Source organism: Hyaena hyaena, unplaced genomic scaffold (genome assembly GCF_003009895.1).
Source record: "Hyaena hyaena isolate Hyena2069 unplaced genomic scaffold, ASM300989v1 scaffold_106, whole genome shotgun sequence".
NCBI classification, from domain to species: Eukaryota; Metazoa; Chordata; class Mammalia; order Carnivora; family Hyaenidae; genus Hyaena; species Hyaena hyaena.
This window is the reverse complement of record NW_024080738.1, coordinates 967,956-991,355: the sequence shown is the minus strand read 5'-3', so window position 1 is coordinate 991,355 and position 23,400 is coordinate 967,956. Positions and strand designations below refer to the sequence as shown.

Here is a 23,400-nt window from a genome sequence, read left to right as displayed (position 1 = left end):
CTATGCATGATGGGATACAATCAAGCAAAGGGAAAAATAAGCAAGAAAAAGGTCAAAAGAAAAAAAGCATGTACATGCTCCCTGGCAGAACTATGGTAATTAAAAACTGCAATCTGCAGGTATATGTACATACACAGCTAAACATGTACATATATAAAGTTAAGTGGATAACTGAGTTAAGTATTTTGGTAATTAGAAAAAAAAAAGACAAACTTTGTAACCAAGGGCAATTTGGGTTCAAATTTTATGAAATTGGCTAAATTCATTTAATTTTTCATTTCTCTATACTACATTGCTTTTATTGTCTTGGGTTGTACTCTGAAGAGGAACCTCAAACCAAAATTACATTTCACAGATGTGAAAATTAAAACCACAGTACATTTATTAACATCAAAAGTCACAACACTGCTACATGAAAAAAAACTAACGAGGCCAAGTCATATTCATGGGGCAATTATATGTTTAGGGTACAGAGCAGAGGAATCAATACAGCCTGTGGAGTCTGATCCACCTTGAATCGTAGCCCTTCAGTCCCTGTTTGGGGCACTTAAGAGTCTCTCTGATATCTCTGTCCACTCCCCTTACTGGAGTATTAACTGCTCAGAGTTGTAAAGATTGTGAAATACAAGTATTTGCAAAGCACTAGGCGTAATCACTCCTAGACAGACTTTTTAAAAAGCTAGATTCCCTTCCCTTTATTACACAAACACACACACACACACACACACACACACACACACACCTCCAACATTTAGTTCATTTTAAAGAAAGTATTTAGGCAGCGGTTTATGTAAACTTTTTTTTTCCATACTCATTTCAAAACAATTCACGTAGCAATAGTCCAGCATAACACAATAATGGATTGTGCTTGAGCTTTTTGCGTTATCATGGGATTGACTGGTACAGACATGATATATCCTATATATGAGGCAGATGTTAGCTTTAGGTATGTTTGTATCTATGAAATTCTGCTAATATTTTTTATGTTAAAGTGGTTAATTTTCTTATAAAATACTTATTTGCCTTTTTTTTCCTTCTTGTTGTTTCACAAAATCGAGTACCTCACATAAGACGTGTGGTATTGCCATTCTAATGGCAATGCTTATTACAGACTAGAAATCCTTGCAACTGAAATCAGAAACCCAGTGATCCCCACAGATACATGTTTTGAAGGCCAAGGTCTTTACTTAACAATATATGAATAATATGAATAGGTATTTCTGATAGATTTAATGGTTCAGTAGATATTTTCTCAACATATCACTAATTTGAATGTGCTTTACTTATGATAAAAACTACTTTCTCTCTTTCTTTCTCTCTCTCTTTTTCTTTTTAAATAGGCCCCATGCCCAATGTGGGGCTTGAACTCAAACCCTGAGAGTTATGAGTCGTATGCTCTACCAACAGAGCCAGCCAGGAGCCCCATGATATAAAGTTCTTTTAATCATAATTAAATACAATAAATCTTTTCAAACTCATAACATGTAAAGGGAAACAGTGTCACTTGTATTCCAAATTTTTGAGACTATGGACCAGCACCCAGAATGATGATCTTGTTACTCAAATGCATTTTTAAAAGGTGCCATACCAATATTGTAGTGCCCAATGGAAGTTTAGTAAAACTTTGTTTCTCGACTAAAAATTATCCTGTTGCCACACTAGATTCTTTACGTGTGTAAAAACGCTTCTTCATAATTACCGTGGAAGAAATTTGGAGGTGTCACCACCGGTTTCATTTTTTTCTAACAGAGTAGGAGCTCCCAATTTTTCAGGGCCTACTGGAGGCCAAGCGCATGCGACGGAGCACACATACCTTCTCCTTCATCTTGGCAACAGCCCCGCAGAGAGAGAGAGACGGCTGGTGCCCTCCCAGCGCGCGGTGCGGCCACTGTGCAGGTAAGAGGGGCCAAGTAACAGAGCTGGCCGATCACATCTACAAGGAGATTATTAGGAGGGGTGCCAGAAAAATCTCTTTTCAAAGCAAGTCCAGATCAGCTGACAAGACCTGCTTTCTTTTCTTCTTCCCATTTCTTCTGCCAGTGCAAACCTACAATATTTGAGGTGAAATAGCTAATTATCAGGTGACAAGCGCGCATTAAGATGGGCTGAACAAGAAAACAGGGAACGCCCCACATTCTCAATGTCGTTATGGAACTTAAAGGGGGCAAATGAGGCCCTCCTGGATTGTCTTCCGCTGGCATGTGTGATAAAAATAACCCTTGTTTTTCAGGTTTCTTATTTATGGATGAATGCAACTCTCAACCGATCCACCTGCAAAGAAAACGTTGACCTTTCTGTGTCTGAGAGGAGGCAACCAAGCTGGTGGAAAATAGGATAATAATTGGATGCTCAGGCATCAGACTCGTTAATGATCTGATTGAAAAGTGCTTTGAGAACTTTCCATTAAAAGTGCTGTATAGCATGGGGGAGGTACAATGTAAGGGGCTATTCAAACACTGCCCTTAATTTTATTTTAATATTTTACCTTGGACAAGTGTCTTTGACCCTAGTCCTCAGTTTACTTATCTTTAATACAAGAAAATTGCACCAGATTCTTTCTAAGACTCCTTACAGACAGAGCTATTAAAATGCTGTACATGCTGGCCTATAATAAAAGAACAGCAACAATCTGGCCCTCAGAGGCATAATTCCTGGTAATCTTATGAATGCTAGTGAGCTACAAGTGTTCACAATGCAAACACTGAACACATAAGAATCATACTATCCCTGAGATTTAGGGGAAGAGCCTAGTCAGACAGGTAGTATCATCCTCTGTACTGAGGTTTCACACAAAAGTGCCGACTGGAGTCACTGAAAGAACATGGACTCCCATTTTGAATTTTGCTTTTCTAGACAGATTGTGCTTTTTTAGAAAGAAAGAACAAAAGTGCCCTACAAGTAGAATACAGAGTAGAGTAAAAGCATTCTCTTCCAACACTAGTAGAGTCAGTGAATTGAAACGGCACAGAAGAAAAGAAAAAAACAATGCTACTTACCTTACACTTTTAATTTTAACCACAACTACATTTCATTTGTCAATCTTTTGAGATGCAAAAACACTTGTAGATTTTTACGGTTTCTAGGCTTTTGCAGGTTGCTTGCTTGCATCTCATTTGAGAGCTGTTTCTTCAGTGACTTGTTTATACTCCACTGGTTTATATAGTATTGAATTAATTAAAAGGATAATAATGACAAGTTCACCTGGCATACTGGGGGCCTTGAGGGAGAAGCACAGAGCTTGCCAGGGGAGCGGAAGTTCACAATTATATTGAAGGGAATGCTACTACTTTTGAGCATGTACCATGCTGTGGGCATGTTTTAAAGAGGGAACAAGGAGCATCGTTTAATCTGGCAAATTAAGTGGATATCATGAGAGCTCTATGTGCCCGTCAGCAATGATAGATACTTCATAATAAGAGGTTGAGATATTTTATTCACCATTTCAGAACATGGGTCTTTGGAGACTAGTGAGCTAAATATTAAAACGACATTCTCACTAATATCCTAGAAGCTCTCACCCCTTTATCCTTTCCATCTTGTTCGTAGGAGCAAATTCCTCCCTTATTAGAGATTTTGTTGATGGTCTCCCTGTTTCCCTCCATGCCTGAGGCTCCACCTTGGTCTCACGCCGATGTCTGGGTTCTTCGTCTTCATGGGGATTGGAGCTCCGTCCCTAAGCACCAATTCCCACGGATGGGTCAACGATAACTCCTTCCAGTATTGCTTGGAATTATGCCTTTGGAATCAGACACGGGTTCTAGTTCTCTTCTGCTTTGTGACTTTGAACTATGTTCATTAATTTACTTGGTCTCTCAGTTCCTTTTCTGAAAAAGTAAGAACACTTAGCTGGCGGGTTTGTCAGAAGATCAAGTGACCGTGGGAAGCTCTAGCAGAGTACCTGGCACAAGCAGGCAATGAAATGTTTGTTTTCTTCCCATTTCCTCGATGTCGGCAACTTTTGGTCTTTACCTGTTCGCATCGCTTTCCCGACTCTGAGCCCTGGCCACTTACAGGAAGGCTTGTTGAATCTTTCCGAGCTTGATCACCTGCCTGTCACAATCTTTGCCCATTGAGAGTCCAGATGACCTGCTTGCTTGTCCATACTGTCCCCTAACTTTTTAAGGGTATTTTTTTTTAAGTTTATTTTGAAAGAGAGAGAGAGCACACGCATGGGAGAGGCAGAGAGAGAGGAAGAGAGAGAGAATCCCAAGCAGTGCAGAGCCTGGAGCAGGGCTTGAACGTAGGAACACTGGGATCATGACCTGAACCGAAATCAGGAGTCTGATGCTTAACTGACTAAGCCACCCAGGCGCCCCCTCCATATGGTCCCCTATTAGCACTAAAGGGACTTCCCTGGAGCATTCAGCTTCGCCCTGGGCATCACCAGTCAGATTGGGTGGCCACCCATTTCCCATAACTGGCTCAGCATCCATCCTCTCCGCCTTTGAATTTCTCTGTAATTGCTTCGGTCATTTCACATACACACATTAAACATTCAGCGCTATGTACCGGCGTGTTAGGCAGCGTTCTCTGGAGAAACAAAACCAATAGAAACAGGAGTGGGAGAGATACAGAGACAGAGAAACAGACAGAAAGGGAGAGGGAGAGAGAGAAGGAGACAGGCAGACAGACAGACAGAGAATAAAGAATTGGCTCACACAGTTAGGGAGGCTGAGAAGTCCTGTGGCCTGCAGCTGGCCCTGTGTACACCCCGGGGGGCTGATGGTGTACTTCCAGTCCTCCACCTGGCAAGCTCAGGACCCAAGAAGGGCCAGTGTTTCGGTGGTGAGTCTGACCGGAAGTAGGAAAGGACCAAAGTCCCAGCTGGGTGCAGGCAGGCAGGAAGAGTGCCCTTTTACTCGAGGGAGGATAAGTCTCTGTTCTGTTCAGGTCTCCCATTGGACGAGGGCCATCTGCTTTACCAATTTAGCCATTCAGATGTTACCATTATCCAAAACATCCTCACAGACACACCCAGGATAACGTTTGACCAAGTTTCTGGGCACCCCGTGACCCAGTCAGGTTGATGCATAAAATTGACCATGGCACAAGGCACTGTGCTGGGCATTGTTCATATTCTTGTCATTATTTCTGGTCTCAGAGAAGCCAGTGCCCCTTCTTTCACATCCCAGTGTTCCCACCTATGCTCTTGACCCTATCTTTCCTGATCCTGAGACCCACCATACCTCTCTTACACCTTCAGCTTTCCTTTGCTCTTTGTCTTTTTTATAATTTTTTAATATTTATATATGAGAGAGAGAGAGAGAGCAAGCATGGCGGAGGATGGTCAGAGAGACAGAGACAGAATTGGAATCAGGCTCCAGGCTCTGAGCTGTCATCACAGAGCCCCAGGCGGGGCTTGAGCTCACAAGCTGTGAGATCATGACCTGAGCTGAAGTCATATGCTTAACTCACTGAGCCACCCAGGCACCCCTTTTTTTGTCTTTTTTTACACAAATGTTAGGCAGCTGACTAACTTGATGTTAGGCATCGGACTCTTGATTTCAGCTCAGGTCATGATCTCACAGGTTTCATGGGTTTGAGCCCCACATGGGATTCTGTGCTAAAGGCTGACAGCATGGAGCCTGCTTGGGATTCTCTCTGTCTCCCTGCCCCTCCCCAGCTCGTGCACACATGCACTCGCTCGCTCGCTCTCTCTCTCTCAAGATAAACTCAAAAAAATTAAAAAAAATGTGTATTTACTTATTTTGAGAGAGTTTGGGAGAAGGGCAGAAAGAGAGGAAAGAGGGAGAATCCAAAGCAAGCTCCTTGCTGTTAGCACATGGCCCAATGTGAGACTCAGAGCTCAATTTCACGAACTTTAAAATCCTGACCTCAGTCGAAATCAAGAGATGCTTAACAGGCTGATCCATCCAGGTATCCTTCTTCTGCTGTTTTTTTTTTTTTTTTTTTTTTAACCTAAAAACATGTTTGGGTTTTTTCTTTACCTTAAAATAAAGTTCTCTTTGGTCTTTTGAGCTACCTACCATCCCATCCCCTTTTTTAGTGCAAAACCAGAAGTTTATATTTTCTGCCTTCAATTGACTAAAATCCCCAGTGATCTAATTTACCTTATCTCTTCTGTGTCTATATTCCTCTAACAAGACTCTTATAAAAGCCAACAATGGCTTTCTCAAACCTGATAGTTTTTTTTTTTTTTTACAAATAGTTTATTGTCAAATTAGTTTCCACATAACACTCAGTGCTCATCCCCATAAGTGTTCTCCTCTATGCCCATCCCCCCCTCCCCCCCAGATCCATCAGTCCTCAGTTTTTGTCAGCATTCAAGAGTCTCTCATGGTTTGCCTCTCTCCCTTTCCCCCACCATTTCCGCCCTTCTTCTCCCCCTTGTTCCTCCGTCAAGTTCCTCCTAATCCTCCTATTCGTGCAAACATATATTTGTCCTTCTCTGCCTGACTTATTTCGCTCAGCATAACACCCTCAAGGTCCATCCATGTTGCTACACATGGCCAGATTTCAGGAAACCTGATAGTTTTTGTTCAGCCTCCACTTCATTTGATGTTTCAATAATTTTTGAAAATGCAGTCTCCTTTTTGAAATTTTTTTTTTCCTCTTTATTTTGGCCAAGTTGGTTCCTAGCTGTCCATCTTCTTTCCTGCTACGTGTTTGTTTCTCTTTCTTGGCCTGTCCTTTTAGGTAACTGTTCCTCATAGCATTTCGAACTTCTTTTTTTGGCATTGATCAAATTCTACTCCCTGTTTTAATTATTTCTATGCTACAGGTTTAAAAGGGAAACACCTAGGGGCACCTGGGTGGCTCAGATCGTCAAGCAACTGACTCTTGATTTCTGCTCAGATCATGGTCTCGCAATTCATGGTTTGTGGGTTCAGGCCCCACATTGGCCTCCGCACTGGTAGTGCAGGGCCAGCTTGGGATTCTCCCTCCCTGTCCCTCCCCTACTTGTGTGCGCGCTCTCAAAATCAATCAATAAACTTTAAATAAATAAATAAATAAAAGGGTAACACCTCGTCCTACCACTTCTCATTCCTCTTCTCTGCTTCTTCTTCAGAGCATTTATCAATATATGATATAATCTATAGTTTACATATATATTGTCTCTGTTTCCCCTTCCCCACCTCAAACAGCCCCAAATCCCTTCCCTCTACATTCAATAATAGAAAGAAAAGATATTAAAAATGTTTTAATAGCCAGGCGTAATAGATCATGTTAGTTGCTTAGGGAAAGCACTAAATTATATAATTTTTAAATATTTCTCTGATGTACTTCACGACTGCCTTCAAAACCGAAGGTTTGAAGCTATATGTAGGATAAGGCCTAGAGTACAAGCATTTTTAGGGTGTGGCCTACCTCTCTGTTGCTTTTATTTACATATACTTTTTTAGTTGTTGGTACATTACATGAAACCTTTTGATTCTGGAGAAAATTTGGGCATGATCATAGACTTCAGGAATTGACACATTAAGTTAGTTAGGCTAAGCTGGTAAAACAGAGAGGGAATGTTACAAATGGATCCAAAACACACGGCTCAAACACACGTTTGTTTCTTGCTCTCAAAGGTGGCTGTTGCTGGCAGGCAGGTTTTCTCCGCACATTTAAAGTCACCGTACCTTCCATTTTATGACTTCCCAGGTTGCTTGTGGCCCCTGGATGCCAGCTGTATTTACTAATCTCTGACTCTGGTACTTAGGCTGTAAGTTCAGTGAAGTCACAGAATTGCCAGATTCAGCAAACAAAAATACAGGACACCAGTTACATATGAATTTCAGATAGACGACACATAATGTTTTAGTATATATTCCATGTAACATTTGTAATTACATGTTCCATGTAATTTGTAATAACATTTGTCATTTTACTAAATTTGTAATCTCAACTAAATAATTATGCATTATCTGAAATTCTGAGTTAATTGTGAGTCCTGTGAGAGTAGGGATTAGGTCTATCTCATTTACCCTGGAATCCCCAGAATCTAAAACAGTACCTATTGACCTTAAGTAAGTCTCTCAATAATATTTCATGAATAACTGAGCCTATGTCAGCAGAGAATACTTACCAGAATGCTGCTTTTAATAAGAATATATATTAAGTATCAGCAAATCACTATTAAGTACACTTGTTATGAATAACAATACTTATTAAGCATCAACAAAGAATTCTAACCAGGAGGTAAGACCTTAATATGTATTAGCATTTCAAACCACAGATGTTTTCCTCAACTTCACTAAAGTAAACGGATAAAATCTGGCCTCCCCTAGAGATCTGCTCAGCTCTGTCTCTCCTTTCTTTCAGGTCTCTGCTCAAATGTCATTTTCTTAATGAGGTGTTTTCTGCTCTCCATACCTAACACCGCAATACTCCTCCCTCTGCATCACTCTTTTCTTTTCCCTGCTTTGTTCCTCTTCCTTTGCACTAGGCGTACACATAGCACTACCTCTCCCACTAGAATGTAAACTTCATAAGGACAAGCATTCTCCTGTGCTTTATTCACCGCTAAATTCCCAGCTCCTGCACATGTTAGAGACTTGAGAAACATTAGTTGAACAAATGACTGAGAAAACACCATTGGTTCTTATTGGAATCTATAGGTATCATTAATATCAATATCAATACCAGTAGTTTGATGATATTCACTTTACATGACACAAGATGGAGCGACTCTCAGAATAGATGTTTCCACCTGCATCTACTCAGTTCACCAAGTTCTGTCAATTCTGGCACCCCAATGTCTTTTGGACCCTCTCCTTCCTTTCCTGGGGCCACTTCCCCAGGAGTTCCTATTCTTTCCCCTGGTTGATGCAGAAATTGCCTCACTCGTCTCCTTGCCATGGCCTTTCCGTTCTAATCATTCTTTCCAATTGTTTACTGAAGTCATCTTTCTAAAATGAGATCTGATTATATCACTCCCTTTCCCCGAAACTTGGTTTCCCTATCACCCAAATATAAAATTCAAAAATTCTTAGTTGGACACGTGAAACCCTTTCTGATGTGGCCTGGCCTCAATTCTGCCACACTTCCACACACATGTCCCAGCCCCATAGGATGTGGCCTGGCCTCAATTCTGCCACACTTCCACACACATGTCCCAGCCCCATAGGATTTCTATCTGAGTGCATATCACTTCCTATGTGAGATCAGCTGCTCTCTCCTCAGTGCTCACAGAGCTCTTTGTGTATTCTAACGATGCTTATTTTAAGAGCTTTCAGCACTAAATGGTATCTTTCCGATTCTAAATGTACATTTCTTTCTACTTTAACATCTCTAAAATTGGAATTCAACTTGCAATAATGGCATCTTACAATGCTGTCACCAGAAGGCAGTTGTGATGTAGCTGTACATGTGCAAAATTCATGGTTATTCCTGGTGGCATGCCTAGGCAATTGCAAACCCTAGACATTTCAGTCAACCAACCATTTAAAGATATAAATCCTGGTTGTGGTCTGAAAACTTTTCACTGACATCTTTTAGTTGGACCAAGAAAGCATGAGCATCGAAACTTGTAGAATAAAAGCCAGTGGTTTCAAAGAAAATACTGAAGACAATAGTGGAGTAGTGGAGTATTCTTTGAAAACATGTTCCATCATTAAAGTTCCTGGTTGATAGAATTCAATATGTTGTGGAAAAATCCTAATTGATAAAAAAAAAAAAATCATTGTGTCATAGTTTAATTAGCATCATTTTTCTTTCAGTGCTCCAAAATAGTACCATTTTTTTAGAGCCCGTGGTGTCTCAGAATTGGTGAAATATGGTATGTAACCTTGCTTTTTCAAACCAAGCCTCTTAGACGGGTCTTATTATCATGCTTGGTGTTTGCTTACTTTTCATAATCATGTAGTTTCATTATGTTGATCTGTCTTCTGTCTTTCCATTGGATTACAAACCATGACCTACCATAGTGCCTGTCACATAGTAGGTGTGCAATTAACATTATTAGAAAGAATTACTGCAATGTTCACGCTTTTTACTTGGAGAAAGTAATTTACTGATTCTAATTCTGTTTGGTTGTGTCTGTTTCCAGAACTGATCTTGAATCATCTGAGCCTTCAACTATTACTGTGAAATACTGCTTATTGGAAAGGTTTAATTTCCTTTTAATAAGTAGTCCCTTAGTAGCATTTTTTCCCTTGAGGACTGATTAGGATGACCAAAATTAAATCTCTTTATATATTTAATATCCAAATACATTCTGCTGTCTAGTTTCACATCTAATTTTTAAGCTTATTACTTCTTGGTGTTTGTCCGTGTGCATGTGTGTGTGTGTGTGTTTGATGTTCTCAACCTGTCAACATCATTGACTACTGTGATCTTGAAGAGTAAAGCAGAGAGCTGAGAAAATGGTAAGACAGCCAAAAAAACTTTGTTGGGTTCCACATGAGGAACATTGGGTTCATCTGATTACTCTGTTCAGATGGCACATCCAGATACCGTAAGCCAAGTCCTTGGCACATAATTATTTTTAAACTGTGTTATCCTGCTTAATTGGTTTAAAATTATTTAGCAGGGTGGTGGTTGGCTCCTACAAATGAATCTAATTCATCAGTTCTTAATTGTTAAAATAGCCCTATTTCGACAATTTAGGCTATTGTTGAAGCCAGGGTCCCCACTCCTTCAGAGGCTTTTATATAATTTATTCTTTCCCTTTTAAATTGGAGCCCTAGCATTTAGGCAGCATTCCTTTAAAAACAGCAACAAAGAGCGAATTTTCTCCCACATACCTCTTCTGACCAGTGATCTCCCAGAGAAATCTTCCTCATCCCCTAGACTGTGACAGCATGGGGTTTAGTGCATATACTCCCAACTCATTCTCCCTCTAGCATTGCAAGAGCTCACTGTTTTTTCAGTTGAGTCTGATGAAATAGTTGGCTTATATTTAGGGGCCATGTTTTAGATAAATAAGCCTGCATATAACCAGAATTGTTCTAGAATCGCAGAGACTGAGTGAAGAAGAGATTCCTATTTCCCATCACATGCTTATTCTGAGGCCTAAACTCAAGACAGGGGACAGTGGAAATCTCTGGTACTATTTAGTTTTCTCTTTTTATATTTTTGTCAAACATGGTTGAATTCCTGAAATTTAAAGAAGCATATGATAACAAATCCACTGTTAGCTATACTAATGTCACATTTATAGTTTTTTGCCCCTTTAGTTTGCAGATTTATTTTAGAAGTTCTTTTAAGAAATGTAATAACTCTAAGGGTATGTGAATTTTTAAAGTTATTTATTGAGTACTACTAGATGTAGACATATACATTATTTTTATACTTTAAGCATACAGTTCTTAATCAGCATTATTTATAAGATTCACCTAAAAAGGTTTATAAAAAATGAGATGACCAGGGCCTGTCCCAATTTTACTGACTCACTTTCCTCTGGGGATGGGGATTTGGTGCAGTTTTAACTCTGTGGACAATGCTGATATGTGCCTCCTGGCCCCAAACCATTGCTTTAAGCCATCATCAACCAGTAGCTTAATTGTCAACCAGAGTCACTAAGAATAAACTTGGCCTATTTCACAATTTTGTCTAGGGACCACTCGTCAATGCTTCCTGGTTTCTGATTGCCTCTTGATTTTCTGCCTATGTGTGTCCTGATTTCTTTCTTGTTCTTCCTCTGGCCTTGCCTTCCAGCACTTCTGGGCTTCTGAACTGGAAACCTGGTCTTTGATCTCAGAAGCCATGGTAAGCACAGGTTCTGGTTCTAAGCTCCAGGTTGGCTCACTGGACTTGGCTCTCCTGATCTTTGCATCTAACACTGTCTCTACCATACACCTCCACTTATGACAATCTGCCAACTCCAGAGTCAGGGAAGAAAGAGCCATGATGTCTCCATTGGAAATGATTTCAAATAACTGTAACAGGGAAGGTCATTATTAATGCATGCTCATGTACTTCAGTAGTCAAGTTTGATTCCCTTCAAACACTGCTTTGCACTTAGTACCCCAACTAAAAACTGTAATTTATATGGGAAAAAAAATCTTTAGTCTGGAATAAAGGCCCTCTATTGTCTAGATCTGACCTATCTTTCTGGTTCTTAATACTATTCTTCACATAACTAGTGTTCCAGCCTAGCTGAACTTCAGCGTTCCCCAGGAAGCCTCTGGCAATGCTGTGCTAGCTTTCTTGCTTCATTACATTTTCAATGTCCAAAAGGACTTTTTCATCAGCAGCTTCCTCTTGCTTCACCCACATATTCAAATCCTACCAATTTTTTGAAGCAGTGTTTCTCAAACCTGAGTAATGCAAAGGAAATTCCTGTCATTCTAGAGGATACATTTTTGGATAGGCAGGGGTCCATGGACCAGCTTCAAAAGCACGGATACAGAAAACTGAAGGCCAATTCTATGAAAATCTTTCAGTTGCAAATCATCACTTCGAAAGAAAAATTTTGTCCTTTTAACAGGTAAAACAATTTGCATATTGTCATTAAAATGAATACATTTTAAAGTATCCAAGGATTTTTAACTCCAGATCTAGGATCTCGTTAGAGAAACATGGCTTTAAGGAACATCTTAAATATACTAGCTCTGGAAAATGTTCATCACCCAAGGGTAATACATTTTTCTCTTTTCTGAATTATTTAGTATCTAATCACTCTCTGCCTTGTAGTGGCTAATAATATGTAGGTAGTATTTTTCTTAAACAACCATAAGCTCTTTGAAGGCAGCGTCCACATTTTAATCATTTTAAAACTCCACTGGTCCTCAGCAAATATTGGCTGTAAGACCTGCATTCTGTCTTATTTTGTAATCCAAGTCTTTTAAAAACCTCTCCCTTCTGTCCTACATACGCACAGAATAGCACGTGACTGAAATAGCCCTACTATAAATTAGTAAGAAGTTCAGAGGTTGTCCTAAGTATTAGGAAAAGTCCAAGTTATGGAACTCAAGATTTTAAAAAAAGTGCTACAAGCAGGCCTCTCGTATTGAGGCTGATAGGAACAATTTCATTAAATGATCAGCAGGCAAATTAAGAATTTCGGGGTAAAAAAATAAATCGAAATCCTAGGCTGGCAGGAGAGGCCCTAAAGGTATCTACAGTCTTTATAAGGATTGTGTGTCTCTAACACACAGGCACGGTCTTCAGCTTGTCAACGAGTATATTTGAGTGAACAGTGCTCCTCGGACATTTAGGAAATGATCAGTTACTTCCGGCAGGGTGACTAGGGGGCTTCTGTTACCCCCAGAACGTCTTCCCGCACACAGTGTTTGGAACTCATCGTAGAGACCCATGAGGTGAAAGGGAAGAGCACCGGCAGGATTATGAGGAACCCGCTCGTTCACCTAGACTAGCTGAAATCAGTTTTTCCATTTAAAACGAGTTCCTGTTGTATGGTGTTCTGAGGTCCCTTTTCGCTCTGAAATGGACGTTCTTTGGCCCTAAGAAAACATGACTGGAGAGAGGCTATTATTTCTTTTTGGCAGAGTCGGTTTTTCTTTTTTCCTGAGAATAAAAGGGGCAACAAACTGCTTTATCGATATTTGAGCCTTCCCCCAAGCCCTTTAAGGGCTGAGCTAGGAAAACAGAAGGTCAGCCCTCTTTTTGTCGGGTCTTCCGCCGAGAGCTCTCGGTGTGCTCCGAGTCCGGCCCTCACCCTAGGTCGCTCCCCAAGGCCGAGTGAGACTGCGAGCAAAGCTGGCCTCTCATCCCCACTCCCCGGCGGGAGCGGGGGGACTGGCGGAGATTAGTCCCTGGTCATAAACAACCTCTCACTTCCCCTCCCCCGCCCCGGGCCCGCCCGCCTAGGGGCCGGCCCTCCCACGCCTAAGGAACCTCCTACGGCGACCGCAGGCCCGGGGTTCTCCACGGAGGGAAGACCGCGCGGGCCAACCCCCTTCTACCCGGGTATTTGATTACTTTACACATCCCCTCCTCACTTACACCCCGGGGAAGGGGTTTGACAGCGCGACCTCGCAAGGGGAGCTGAGGCCAGCCTCCATTTCCCTTCCGCCGACCCCTATCACCTCCAACAGCCAAAGAGAGGCCAGCGGCACTGACGCGCAGACTCACAGCCGCGGCCGCCCCGCGCGCGCGCCGCCGCGGCCCCCTCCCCCACCCCACGGTCTCTCCGCGGTCGGTCCCCGCCCCTTCCCGGAGCCCGCCTCCGCGTCTGCTGGCCCGCCTGCTCGCCCCTCGCGCTCGCTCGCGCGCGCACCCGACGCCCCGCCTCCGCGCGTGCTCAATAACAGTTCCCGGAGCCGGCCTACAAGCTTTCCCCGCCCCTGAGCTGTTTGAATATGCTAATAAGAGACTTGAGATTAGCCAATAGGGTAGCGGGGCGGCGCGTCACGTGGCCCGAGGACGTGTCAGGGGGCGGAGCCTCTGCAGACCCTGCCCGAATTAAAACCGGAGTGTGCGAGAGAAAAGCGCTTCAGTAGCGAGAGGGGCTGAGAAAGTGGTGACACCGCCGGGGTGCGGAGGGAGTCCCTGAAACTTCTCCCAACAGCCCCAGGGCCAATCTCCCCTCAGCCCACTCCCCTCTTCGCCAGCTCCCAGGTCCCCACTCCCTGCACCGGGGGTGGGGTGGGGAGCCAGGCCCGTCTCCCGCTGGGACACACACAGGGGCCGGGAGCGGGGACGGGACCCCCGAGGCGGGGGGGACGGACCGACCGACAGACAGACGGCCGGGCGCCCGCCCCAGCGGGCAGGCAGGCAGGAGGAGGCGGAGGCGGGGGTACGACGGGGAGGACTGGGTCTGGGGAGTTTCCTCTCAACTATCGGGGGAGAAACTCCCCGCAGCCGGAGGAAAGACCCAGACGGTGTTTTCCTCCCGGGGGCCGCGCTCCCCCGCCCCGCGTAGCGGCGGTCGCCGCCGCCGCCACCGGCGCCTCCACCTCTACCATCTCCTCTTTCTCCACCTCGGGCCCCGGTGTCCCCGGCCAGCACTATGCCCATCTTACTGTTCCTGATAGACACGTCTGCCTCTATGAACCAGCGCAGCCATCTGGGCACCACCTACCTGGACACGGCCAAAGGCGCGGTAGAGACCTTCATGAAGGTACCGACTGACCGAGCCCGGGCGGCGATCCGGGCTCGGCGGCCCGCGGGCGGCCGGGGTGGAGGGGAGGGTAGCCGGGGGCGGCGAGGCGGAGGTGTCGGGGACCTGACTGCGGGAGCTGCCGGGCTCGGGGACCCCCTCCCCCACCGCGCGGGCGGGCGGGCGGGCGCTGCGAGCCGGGCTCGGCCCGGGCCCGGGCTCCGGGCGGTGTGTGGGGGCCGATCTGTGTGTGGGGGGCGGTGTGGAGGGGTGGCCGCTGCGTGTGCGGTACTGTTGGGGGGGGGGCGGCGGGGCCGCTGGGCGCCCCTTCGCATCGTAACCTCGCCTCTGTGCTTCCCTCTCGCCCGCCCTGTTCCTTCTCCCGTCCCCCACCCGCTCTCCCGCAGCTCCGTGCCCGGGACCCTGCCAGCAGAGGAGACAGGTATATGCTGGTCACTTTCGAAGAGCCGCCCTATGCTATCAAGGTAACAGCCCTCGCCCTCCCCCTTCCCTTCCCTGTTCCTTCCTCGCTCGCCCTCCCCGCCCCCCCATTCACCCTTCATTATGCTCCCCTCCCCCACCCGCTGTGCTCCAGGCGCTGAGGTCTTTTCCCCTGCGGGCTCCCACCCCCTCCCCCGCTCCGGAGCGTCCTGGTGCGGCGCGGAGTCGCTGGGCCACCGCCGTCCCCTCCCCAGCCCGGCCCGGCGGCGGCGGCGGCGCTGCGATCAACATGGCCGACATTTCCCCTCCGCGGCGTGAGCGGCAGCAATGAACTGTGGGGGATATTTATTCAAGTTAGCCCCAGTGACAGCCGGGCCCGGCCGCTCCGAGCCCGGGTTTGCATTAAAGGGGACTCGGCCCGGGGCTCGGCCGCGCTCGCCCTGGCTGGCGAGCGAGCCGGGTTGGGGAGGGGGGGGGCTGCGGGGCTTGGGGTGGGGGGCTGCGGGGGTTCTTCCTCACCGGGCCAGTGGGACCGCTGCAGGTTAACTTCAGAAGTCCTGCTCACTTCTGCTTTCCATGAGTACCTTTGCGTGCCCAAATCTTGGGTAGTAGGTTAGGGAGTAAATTTCCCAGGGAAGTTACAAAGTATTAAGGCTGTTAGCCACCAAAAGCTGTAGAGCCAGCAGGTTTATTCTCGGCCACCTTTGAAGAGTTTCCTTGGCAGTGATACGGTATTAACACATTAACCGAACCATACTGTAAAGTGAAGTTAAGCAGCTCCTTGGTAAACTGGCAGATTGTAACGGCTGTCCGTGTGTACATGGCTTTAAAGGATGAAAAAAAAATTCTTACATTTTCTTTACAGGCTGGATGGAAGGAAAACCATGCAACGTTTATGAATGAACTGAAAAACCTTCAGGCTGAAGGACTTACGACTCTTGGCCAATCCCTAAGGACAGCTTTTGATTTATTAAATTTAAATAGATTAGTAACTGGCATAGACAACTATGGGCAGGTAGGTTGAATATTAAGGTGGAAAAACAGTTGTTTTTTTCTTTTTGTGGAGAAACACCGTCAAGTCCAAAACCTATATAACATGAAATACAAGTATGAAGCATTTCAGATTAAAGTACAATATGCACATAATACAAAAGTGAAACTGACCATATCGTATTGGTTTTAAGCCCTCATTTGTTTCCCGTAAAGTGTATTTTGTATTCAGAATTAGAGTCTGAATTTTGTGCTGTAGAATTGACATGAATTTGGTTTTAATCCCTTGAAGTTCACTCAGGTTATAAAAGGGGAAAGCCTGCCTCACCACACTCAGTTTCTGTGATAGGCTACCCACAGGCAATTGTGCAACTACTGCAGTGACTTCTGCATACTAGTTGATTAGTGGCCTTCATTTTCACATTACTAAAAACATCAGGAAGTTTACTTTTTATCGGGGTTTGTTTTAAACATATTTTATAGTTATTCTGAAAGGTAAGATTTTCATTGGAGTGCAGTAACTGAGTACATTAAAGTTTCTCAGCTGTTGAAGCATCTACAGTAAGCATCTATGCAGGAAGAATTCTGAATTTGCTCTGAATTAAATCCGGGGTCCAGAGACCGTTATTATTTTTGAACTCCATACTTTTGGAAAAGAGGCTGTTTGAATTTTCTTTGTGTGCCCCCCTCCCCCCCCCCATATGATGGTTCACTATGAGATAAGGCAAGGTAGTCTACTGTAATTTTTGAGATTGCTGCCCGGGAAGATAAAAGATATTGGTGAATGTGTAATGTTATACATAACAAAGGAATATTAGTCCCAAGTTCAGTTTTTAGGCTGTAGTGCAGAAACATTATTGCCACAGATGATAGATACATTTAGGAGTACATTTTGTTGTTTTCCCAAGGTCTGTGAGCCACAATTTTCATGAGTTTGACACATTTCAGGAAAATTTCCCACGACTACAGCTTTTGGTTGCTTTACATAGGAAGAAACAGAATTGTTCCCTTGTTTTAGAAACGTTTATGCTTTGCTTAGTGGTACCTATTCGGCACCTAAACATTTTTGGAAAGGGTTGAGTATAATCCTATAGCATGTAAGTATACATAATTCAGAGTCATTTTGTTTTAGTTCTACAGAATTGCACCTCCATTGTTTAATTCAGTAAATACATATTTTCTTATCACATAAATCTTTAAGTTTTTCTTTTCCTGTTTTATTTTGCAATATTTGTAATTTAGGTAGGTTTGCCATGAACTTCTCAGTTTGTTTCTGTCAAATAGACTTCTTTCCTTTTTATATTCCTTTGTTATATGTACTGCTATACAGGCCTATTGGTGAAGGTTTTGATCTAAGCTTCTTTGAGTTCAAAGACAAATTTGAAACTTGTCATTATTTGGTTACTCTTATTTGGTTGTCTGGGTGTCAGTGTATGGAAGAACTATTTCCTGTTTCTCTGCATCATATTTCATAAGGTATTTGCACACATTTATCTCTTGCCACCTATTAAAAATATTTCTTACAATGCTTCTTTAGAGAAGCTGATTGTCATGGAGAGGCTGAGGATATTTGTAATTTAAATCTGTATTCTCCTTTTCCCAGTTGCCATCTTCCACCAGAGAATGCTTAAGTTCTTATCTGTAAAGCTTGTAAAATGTTTGAGATTAAAGGTGGTCCTACTGGGCTGTTACCACTTTGACCCAGAGAAGAGCTTGGAGATAGGATGTTTTTGCATGTTTGGATTTATTAATTCAAGAAGGGGGAGGGATAATGCTTCTCAGTTATTTTGATGAGTAAGCAAGGGTGCCTGGAGTAGTGTTAGTGCTTATGTCCCGAGTTGGCACATAAAAACGACACTAGCATTAAAATAATTGAGAAAGCCATAATTTTCAAATGAAAATGATTGGGTAAAGCATTTAATGAGAAAACACTTTCCCGGAGATATATTTCATCATAAGTCTTTATTTTGCTGATTTAAATATTACACATTTTCTGTTAAAAAAAAGGATAGATTATCAAGAATTTTGGATGTCTCAAATAATTAACACTAAATATAGTTCCTGTATTTTCTTTGTGAGAGTACTTTGTGTTTACCTGTTTTCTGTGGAATACTTTTATTCTGTAACCTCAGTGTTTTTACATAATACTTCCCCTTTCGTACTCTACAAGGATCTGTAGAGCCCATAGTACTAAATACTTGTATATAATTTTAGTACTTGAAAGGAAATGAGATTGAGCTAGAAGAAAGGGACAGCGTATTTTTAGAGAGCATTTAAAAACATTTATATACATTTCTGAATAATTTTCTTAAATACCTAAATGTGGATATATATGTATATATATCACATACCCCCATAGCAACTCCCCCCACATACATACGTGATTTTCCATAACTAATCCCAAGGGTATTTTTAATGTCTGTATTGCTTGTGTTAGTTTAATAAGTATATCTACAAATCATCTTTGAGATACTAGTAATTAGGATACTAAGAATTTGTAGGGTGTAAGTAAGGTTAAAGTAGCTGAGAAAAACCGCATTTTGGTGAATGTTTTCTTCAAGCACTTTGGATATCCTAGTAAAACTTCCTTGCGCATAGTCCTTATAAAGATTTAATTGTGAAAATCTGTACCATTTGCTGATATTTCTGCAATCATGGAACGATGTGTAGCTTCTTTCTAGTCAGTCTTTTCCTTGGATAGTATAGCAACACTTAATTAAGTTGCTTATCATTGCAGCTAAATGTGACACATGTGTTCACCAGAGTTTTAAATAATGCTGATCTTTTGAGAACCATTGAAAATCTGATGAAGACAATCCTTCAGCAGTTCCTAAAAGGAGATACAACATGTGTTTAGTTTTTTAAAGGATTTTCAATGCCAAGTTTTACCTTGTTAAAATATGGTAGCTATTTAGACAAAATCAAATTGAATGAATCTTATGGAGAATTTTAATCAGTTTTATTCTTCAGCATAAATATTTGTGAACTTAGCAAATTCAGATAGAGTTCTAATATTACTTTTTTCCTTTTACCCAAGCAGTATCTATTTAGTACTAAAGTAGTACAAAATACAGGTTTTTTTTAGAATGTAGGTGAAGTAATGAAAACTTGATTCCCACTGGGTTTTTTTTTTTGTTTCCCTTAGTCTGTCAAGAAATATAGTAGCAGGAGTTTTATATTTACTGACCTATCGACTTTTTTTTCAAAAGAAAGTAGATTATTATACCGGAACATGCTACTATGCTGAGTATGAACCGGAAAGAGTAGTGAATGGTATTTTGTAAATTTTAAGTCCATGAACTTTTTTCCTAATTTTTAAATTGTGGTAACTCCCCCCCCCACACACATAATATCAAATTTACCATCTTAACCATTGTTTGCTTATTTATTTATCTCTATAACCCAGTATGTGGCTTGAACTCACAACCCAGAAATCAAGAGTCCCACGGTCTTCCTGCTGAGTCACTCAAGGGCCTGCCATCTTAACCATTTTTAAGTGTACAATTTAGTAGTATGAAGTATATTCACAGTGTTTTACAACCAATCTCCAGAACTTTTTCGTCTTTTATAACTGAAAGTTACACATAATTTACTTTTTCCTCCCTCCAGTTCCTGGCAACTACCATTCTAATTTCTGTCTCTATCTATTTGAATGCTCTAGAGATGCTTTATATAAATGGAATCATACAGTGATAGTCATTTTGTGACTGGCTTATTTCACTTAGCATAATGTCCTCACCATTCATCACTGTGGTAGCTTATGTCAAGATTTGATAATCCTTTTTAAGACCAAATAATATTCCATTGTATGCATATACCACATTTTGCATATCCATTCATCCATGATGGACTTTTGGGTTGTTTCCACCTCTTGGCTATTTTGAATAATGCTGCTATCAACAAGGTGTGCAAATGTCTGAGATCCTGCTTTCAGTTCTTTTGAATACATACCCTGAAGTGGAATTGCTGGATCCTGTAAATATATTAAAATTTTTGAGAAACTCCTCTATTTTCCATAGTGGTTGCACTTGTGTTATATTCCCGCTAACAGGGCACAAGAATTTCAATTTCTCCACATCCTTGTCAACACTTTTCTGTTTTTCTGATTTTGGCCATCATAAAGGGTGTGAGGTGATACGTTACTGGTTTATTTGCATTTGCCTATTGTTACTTAAAAAAATTTTTTTTAATGTTTATTTTTGAGAGTGCAAGAGCATACATGACCAAGTGAGCAGGGGAGGGGAAGAGAAAAAGGGAGACACAGAATCCAAAGCAGGCTCCAGGCTCCAAGCTGTCAGCACAGAGCCCGATGTGGGGCTTGAACTCACGAACCCGTGAGATCATGACCTGATCTGAAGTGGGATGCTTAACTGACTGAGCCACCCAGGCGCCCCTGCCTAATTATATTGAGCATCCATTCATAAGCTGGTTGGCCATTTGTATATTGGCTTTGGAGTAATGTCTGTTTAAGTTCTTTGCTCATTTTTTAATTGAGTTATTTGGTTTTTCTTGTTGTCGAGTTGTAGGAGTTCTTGAAATATTTTGGATATTAACCCCTTACCAGATAAGTGATTTGCAAGTTTTTCTCCCATTTCATGGACTCCCTTTTCACTCTTGATTGTGTCCTTTGATGACAGAAGTTTTAATTATTAATGTAGTCCAGTTTAATTTTTCTTTTGTTGACTATGCTTTTGGTGTCCTCTCCAAGAAATCATTGCCAAACCCAGGGTTTCTGAAGCTTTACCCCTATATTTTCTTTCAAGAGTTTTAGTTTTAGGTCTTGCATTTAAGTTTTTAATCCATTTTGAATTAACTTTTGTATATGGTGTATGGTAAGGGTCCAGTTTCATCCTTTAGCCTATGGACACCTGGTATTCCTAACACCATTTGTTTGAAGAGACTGTCCTTTCCCCCATTGAAAGGCCTTGGCCAGTTCTTCAACTTACACACTTCTTAAAATTATCTTCAATAATTGTTATTGGCTAATGATTCTTACTGTTGGATAGGGGACTTTAAAGTCAAATTTGCTTCAAAGTTTTTTCTCCATCTTTATTTAACTGGGTAAAAGAAGCACAATGGTCAGGAATGTGAAAATTGGAATCCCAGCCCTGACCTTGATATTGAATTACTATGTAACATGCTTTACCACCCTGTGCCTCTGCTGCTTCATATTCCAGATTACTAATAATGAAGCCATTGTACTCTATTATAGAATTTAGGGGAGGTTTAAATGGGATGGATATTAAAATGTACTTTCAAAATTGTAAGTACCAAGGAGACACAAAACATACTTTTTTCCCTCAATAGGTTAGTTTGTTTACTTCTAGTTTTCTATTATTTTTTGGCCTTCAGTTTGAAGTTTTGATTATAAAAATCTATTGATATTTAAAGCAGATTTTTATTACATGCATTGAAATCTAACAGCATGTTAAATATGTATTTTTTTCCCTCAGAGCCTGTATTACTTCCTGAGAAAGCAGTGTGAAAAGTAAATACTGTAACTTGGCTGAGTTGTCTTAATGGCAGTTGATAAAAAGGACGAAGCATAGGGAAGGTTTGTAAGATTCATGTAAGTCAGAAAGTCATTCTTTTGAAGAATGCAAGGAATACAAGTTAGAGAAGAAGGAATCTTTACACAGAACAAAAGCACGTGCTATAGGATTCTCTCAAATGGGGAGCTCCCCCTAGTGCGTTTAAGATGAGATTTACACAAGTTTGTTTGCAAGGGACCTTTGAGGAGCCCATCTGTTAAGTATATCAAGGGATACTTTGGTTTTAGCTCAAAGTAGCATAAAGTGGGTATGATTTATTTCCTATTGAGTATTAGTTTTAAAGGTGGTAATTTAATAAAAAATTTTAAGACCTAGATTTTTTCTTTGAACACTTGCTGTCACCTTTCTTCATATTTTATGCCCTAAATCTGTCTTCTAAAGGATCAAAAAACTACTTTGTCGTGATCTTAACAAAAGAAAATGAAAAAGAATATCCAAGGGACAGTATTGCATTCTTAGTTAGAAATTTCTATGTAATTCTTACTGTGTAAGAAATTATAAGTGTAAAAGGCAAAAAATAATAGGTTTTACTTCTTCAAAGAGAATTTTATTTTCCCTTCATGGAAGAGAATGTCAGTAATTACATATTAAACTATGTACAACTGAAAATTAAAAGGCCAGGAGCAAATGTAATATTTGAATGAAAATTCTACTTTTCAACTATTTTAAGTTGATTTAAAGTCATTTATGGTCTGGGGTAGGGAAAGGATTGTTTAGCCATGTTCATGTCATGGAGTTCTACAAAGAGATTGTGCAATATTTTATAACTTGTAATTTCTTTAAATATTTAAAATTACTTTTAGCCCAGATAACTGTTCACTCAATTTTCTACTATATATGTAAAATCATCTTGGTGGCCTTTTTTCATTTGCTTAATCAGTGCCCATATATTACTAGCCCTGTGTTCTTTCATTAAAAAAAAGTATTGTCCTTATACGAACTTAATTTTTGTTTAGCCTTATTATTAATTTTATTAATTTAAGCATGGTCCCAGATCATAGACAAAATACTGAGTTCTTTGTTTCTATTTTAGTTGGTCAGAAGAAGCAGATTCTTTCCCCCCGCCAGCTTTTTTATTGAGGTATAACTGAAATACACAAATCTTAAGTGTGAAGCTTAGTGAATTTTAATATACATTCTTGAGAACAAAATTGAACTTTTGCAGCTCCAGACAGAAATTTTCACTGGACTTTATATGTATTCATTATAACTTTTATTTTATGGGACTTAAGAATTGCAAGTCATAGAAGTTTACTCTGTCTTCCTCATTTTATACATAAAGTAAAGCCCAGAAGAGTTTAGAAGGCTAATTTTTCACACTTAGGCAATATTTTAAAAGATTGAAATTGGTTGTGGAACAGTTATACAGATTTTTTTAAATTAGTAACTTGTATGTTACTTAAGAACAACTTTTATTTAAAAGTGTAAACAGTAGATGTAAGTCCCGTTTTGGTGGTATGTCTG

The 23,400-nt window shown here is 41.4% G+C and overlaps 1 protein-coding gene and 1 long non-coding RNA gene across 2 annotated transcripts in view; one reads left to right on the top strand and one right to left on the bottom strand.

Annotated features, from left to right (window-relative positions):
* Nucleotides 1-1,941: 1,941 nt before the first annotated feature.
* Nucleotides 1,942-15,166, bottom strand: LOC120234302. The gene is made up of 3 exons (XR_005529051.1): nt 14,936-15,166; nt 3,519-3,824; nt 1,942-2,047 (listed from the first exon to the last, which is right to left on the bottom strand). It is a non-coding gene; the product is annotated as an uncharacterized LOC120234302 (long non-coding RNA).
* The window catches only part of INTS6 (integrator complex subunit 6), an 81,239-nt gene continuing 72,612 nt past the window's right edge, over nt 14,774-23,400 (top strand). The window contains exons 1-3 of the mRNA XM_039236101.1: nt 14,774-14,974; nt 15,361-15,438; nt 16,260-16,409. Coding sequence (XP_039092032.1) covers nt 14,864-14,974; nt 15,361-15,438; nt 16,260-16,409 — 339 coding nt within the window. The 5' untranslated portion in view covers nt 14,774-14,863. The remainder of the gene's footprint in view (nt 14,975-15,360; nt 15,439-16,259; nt 16,410-23,400) is intronic.